The 3,703-nt window shown below is 41.6% G+C and overlaps 1 protein-coding gene across 1 annotated transcript; it reads left to right on the top strand.

Moving 5' to 3' along the window:
• Positions 1-220: 220 nt before the first annotated feature.
• On the top strand, positions 221-2,771 carry LOC138929676 (uncharacterized). Its single transcript, XM_070289165.1, has 3 exons — positions 221-332; positions 545-601; positions 2,590-2,771. The coding sequence occupies exons 1-3, from the start codon at positions 221-223 to the stop codon at positions 2,769-2,771; spliced, it is 351 nt and encodes a 116-aa protein (XP_070145266.1).
• The last annotated feature ends 932 nt before the right edge of the window (positions 2,772-3,703 follow it).

Raw genomic sequence — 3,703 nt, 5'->3', positions numbered from 1 at the left:
AAATCATAAATTAAGATTTTATTATATTAAAATTACTTATTAATAGTTTAATTAGTTGAATTGTCTTAGAAATCAAATCCTTTTCCTGTTTTCCCATCTCTCTTCTCTCAGTGTACTCGGTTGCGCTTAATTGGTTCTGTCAGCAGCAGCAAAGGCGGCAGCAGGAGCAGCAGGGGCAGATTAAAAAAGTTCTCCTAAAATAACATTAGCAGCATGTCCAATGCCAGAGGTTGCCAGGGAATCCAGTATCCTGGCGCTGGGACTGGGACTGGGACTGGGACTGGGACTGGGACTGGAACTGGGCAGCAAGGAAAGAGTGGAATTTAAAGCATGTGCCCTCCTCTGGCTGCCAGAGCTGGGCAAACAATTTGCTTAGTTATTGATATGAGGGCAGCACAAGAAATCAAGAAAACAGGCGGGGAGAGAGAGCAGGAGATACCATCACAGGGAAGAGGGAGACGGACGGCACTGCGGCACTTCATTTCCGGGCTTCCGTTCTTCTAATAATGAGAGTTTGCCGTAATCTCGCGAAATGTACAATCAGGGGGCCAGGAGTGGTTGGAACCCAGGATCCACGACCAGCAACTGGCACGTGAACAATGTGAGTATTTTTCGATTTGAAAGCTGAACGAGGCAAGACGAAGAAGGAAACGAAAAGGAAAGACTTGAAGCCCTGGTCCTTGTGTCCTGTAAGTGCGCTCATTCGTATCAAAAAGAGTCACGTACAAATGGCAGCCATGGCAGCCAGACTCTCTGCCTCGCCTCGTTCCATCCGCTTTACAGTTTTGCACTCAATTGCTTATGAAATTAATAGGATATGTCAGTGGTTAGTATTGACCGGAAGTAATACAATTGATAAGGATTATGGATGTCCAACTCGGTGCTGCTGCCGCTCTGGCATGTGCGTGCCTGGATTCCTTAATATCCTGTCGAGAGCCTGCAGTCTCCACAGGCCGCCCCCTTCCCGCTCACCTTCTGTCACTCATCATCGGCTTGGCCAACTGGGCGTATGAGTGTTATTGACGTGTGTGTCCTGTCGGGTTCCTGTTTCCCAGTGGTTATTGGATTAGCCGCAAATTAGCATATATAATGCAGCAGGCGGTCTACTGCAGGACCTCCTCTGTGAACTCCGGGGCTCAACCTACGTTAAATCCCCGCACCAGCCCACGGGACACCCGCACACACACGCCATTGTTAAACACGGCGAATGCGCAATTATTAATTCAGAGTTTTCATTATGCTTGCAGCAAGCCACGCTTATTGTTCGGCCTGCTGCGGTCGCCGATGTTGTTTTTATTTAAATAATTTAATTGCTTTTCGATTTGTTTACAAGTTGAAAATGCAAATTTGCTGCCTAGGCCGCGGGCAGTAAATTGACTGCGATTTAAGCCGCGCGTTAATCCTTTCCCCACGTAAATGAGTAGGCAACGTTGTACGCTGGGGGCCATTAGAATAGTTGTGCAGTTTTATTGAAAGTGTTTAAAAGTTTTTCTTGGTGGCTTAAAAACTATATTATCCGGCAATGATTTTTATGTACTAAATAATACTTTTAGTTGTGATATATAAGAATTTTTGATAAGTTAAATAAGTATCTTATATTTGTTAGACTTTAAAAGTAACTCTATAAAAGGTTTAACATTTAAACGATGTTCCCAGTGATATCTATTTATTATTAAACATTTCGGAGAACCTATTTTACTGACTGCATTTGTGCCTGAAACATTTCAATATACACTCCGTGTGCTCAAAGCAAACACATCGTGCCCATAATAAAATTAACATTTCCGTCTATACATTTAATTGCACATTATACATATATACATTTGTATATATATATATTTTAATAAATAAATAATAATTGTAGCTCCTGTGGTCTGAGCATCGATTGATTTTCGGGGAGTCCCCAGCAAGAGTCGTCGGCTATCACTGGCCCCAATAATATTTACATTTGCAATATCCACAGGCAGCCAGATTTCCACTGGCTGCTTACATAACCACATTAGGCCAAGAGGCAGAGAGCCAAGTCAAAGCTGGGAGCCAATTCAATTTGTTTGTCTCACTATCAGACGAGCTTCCGCTGACGCCGGTGCTTCCTGCAGCTCCTCTTACTCCTCCACCACAGCATTATAGTATATCCTTGACTATTCCCAAGATGCAGCTGCAGCTGCTGAAGGAGACGCTCGCCTGCCGGAAATTATTATTGGTTTGTTAGAGCGAGTTGCTGATCCAAAGATCCCAGTGGTAAACTCTCAGCGGCGCACTGATGAAGCTAACCAAAAAAGTTTCCTTACTTTAGCTCTATATTGGGGGATCGGGGGCTCTGTTACATTATTTTTGTACCTGTTAGTTGGGGTATTATAATAGTAAGTTATAATATTTTTAGCTGATTTTTGGTTTAAACAGATCCTTTGCTTTATTTGTTATTTATTTTAAAAGATCCTAATAACCAACCTCCTTTATTTATCAAATTATACTTTCATTTGTCAGTCTTAAACTTCCCTTAAATGTTTACCAGTCCAGAGAATGGGTATCTTCTAGTCCGCACAAGTAGCTGAATATAGAAATACATATATTTCCTCTTTTTCACAGCCAAGACGAAGTTAACTTTTGCCATCGCAACGCATTGCCCGGCCATTGTCTCTGGCTCCAGAGGAAAAACTTTGCTCATGAACTTAATGCCGGAGGTGAGGGGTGGCAAGGAGCAGGAGGATTCGTTGGATGGAGCGATGGAGGTGCATAATGCGTGGCAGATTCCCAAGGGTGAAGCGTAGGGCGTGAAGCGGGGAGCGGGGAGCATGCCTCTGATGACTTTGGGCATTATTCTTAAATCCGATCCAATTAAAAAGCAGCCAACTTGCATATGCAATGCAATTTAATTAACGTCGCTGGGGGATTTTTGTTTACTGCCCTTTTTGCCACTGATCCACTCGTGCCTTTGGATCCGTCGCTACTTTCTGCTGCCGCTCCTCCTCTGGTCAGCTTCGAAAAGCATATAAATATCCACTCAGGCATCCGTGTGTGTGTGTGAGTGTGCATGGCCAGCATATCCTTCATATCCTTCAGTTCATTATGCAACAATTATGCAGAGCAAAGCATGCGTTTAATCTTTTACCCAACACACGTACATACGTAACCATCCTCTTTCGCTCCCAGACTATATATCTGTGCTGGAATTTTCTGTGCGATTTAATACGCATTTAAATGCAAATTTATATACGAAATTATCTACGTGAAGAAATCTTCAGGTTTTCAGGTTTTAATAACATTTTCCCGAATCACCAACAATCATTCAGTAATAATATTTTACTCCATTTTGTTGCCTTTTTTTGTGCGCTTGTGTAATAAAAGGAAAAATTAAAAAGGCAGTTTAAAGGATTTTAAGCGAGGCAAGGATGGGTTTTCAACTTGCCACAGCTTATTAAAATGAAATGCGTAATTTAATTGAGGTGATATTTTGTCGCCAGCATCAATTTAACAATATTTTTATTATTATTATTTAATATTTTTATACCCTTGCAGGGTATTATAATTTCAGTCAGAAGTTTGCAACGCAGTGAAGGAGACGTTTCCGACCCTATAAAGTATATATATCCTTGATCAGCATCAACAGGGGAATCTTTCTAGATATGTCAGGAAGAAATCGATTTTTTGGCCATTTTTGCGAAATTTGATAATACATTAAAATTAGCAAAAATGGCCAAAT

The sequence above is a fragment of the Drosophila kikkawai genome, chromosome 2L, assembly GCF_030179895.1.
Source record: "Drosophila kikkawai strain 14028-0561.14 chromosome 2L, DkikHiC1v2, whole genome shotgun sequence".
In the NCBI taxonomy this organism is placed as follows: Eukaryota; Metazoa; Arthropoda; class Insecta; order Diptera; family Drosophilidae; genus Drosophila; species Drosophila kikkawai.
The sequence above is the reverse complement of the archived record's forward strand: the minus strand, read 5'-3'. Positions and strand labels throughout refer to the sequence as shown.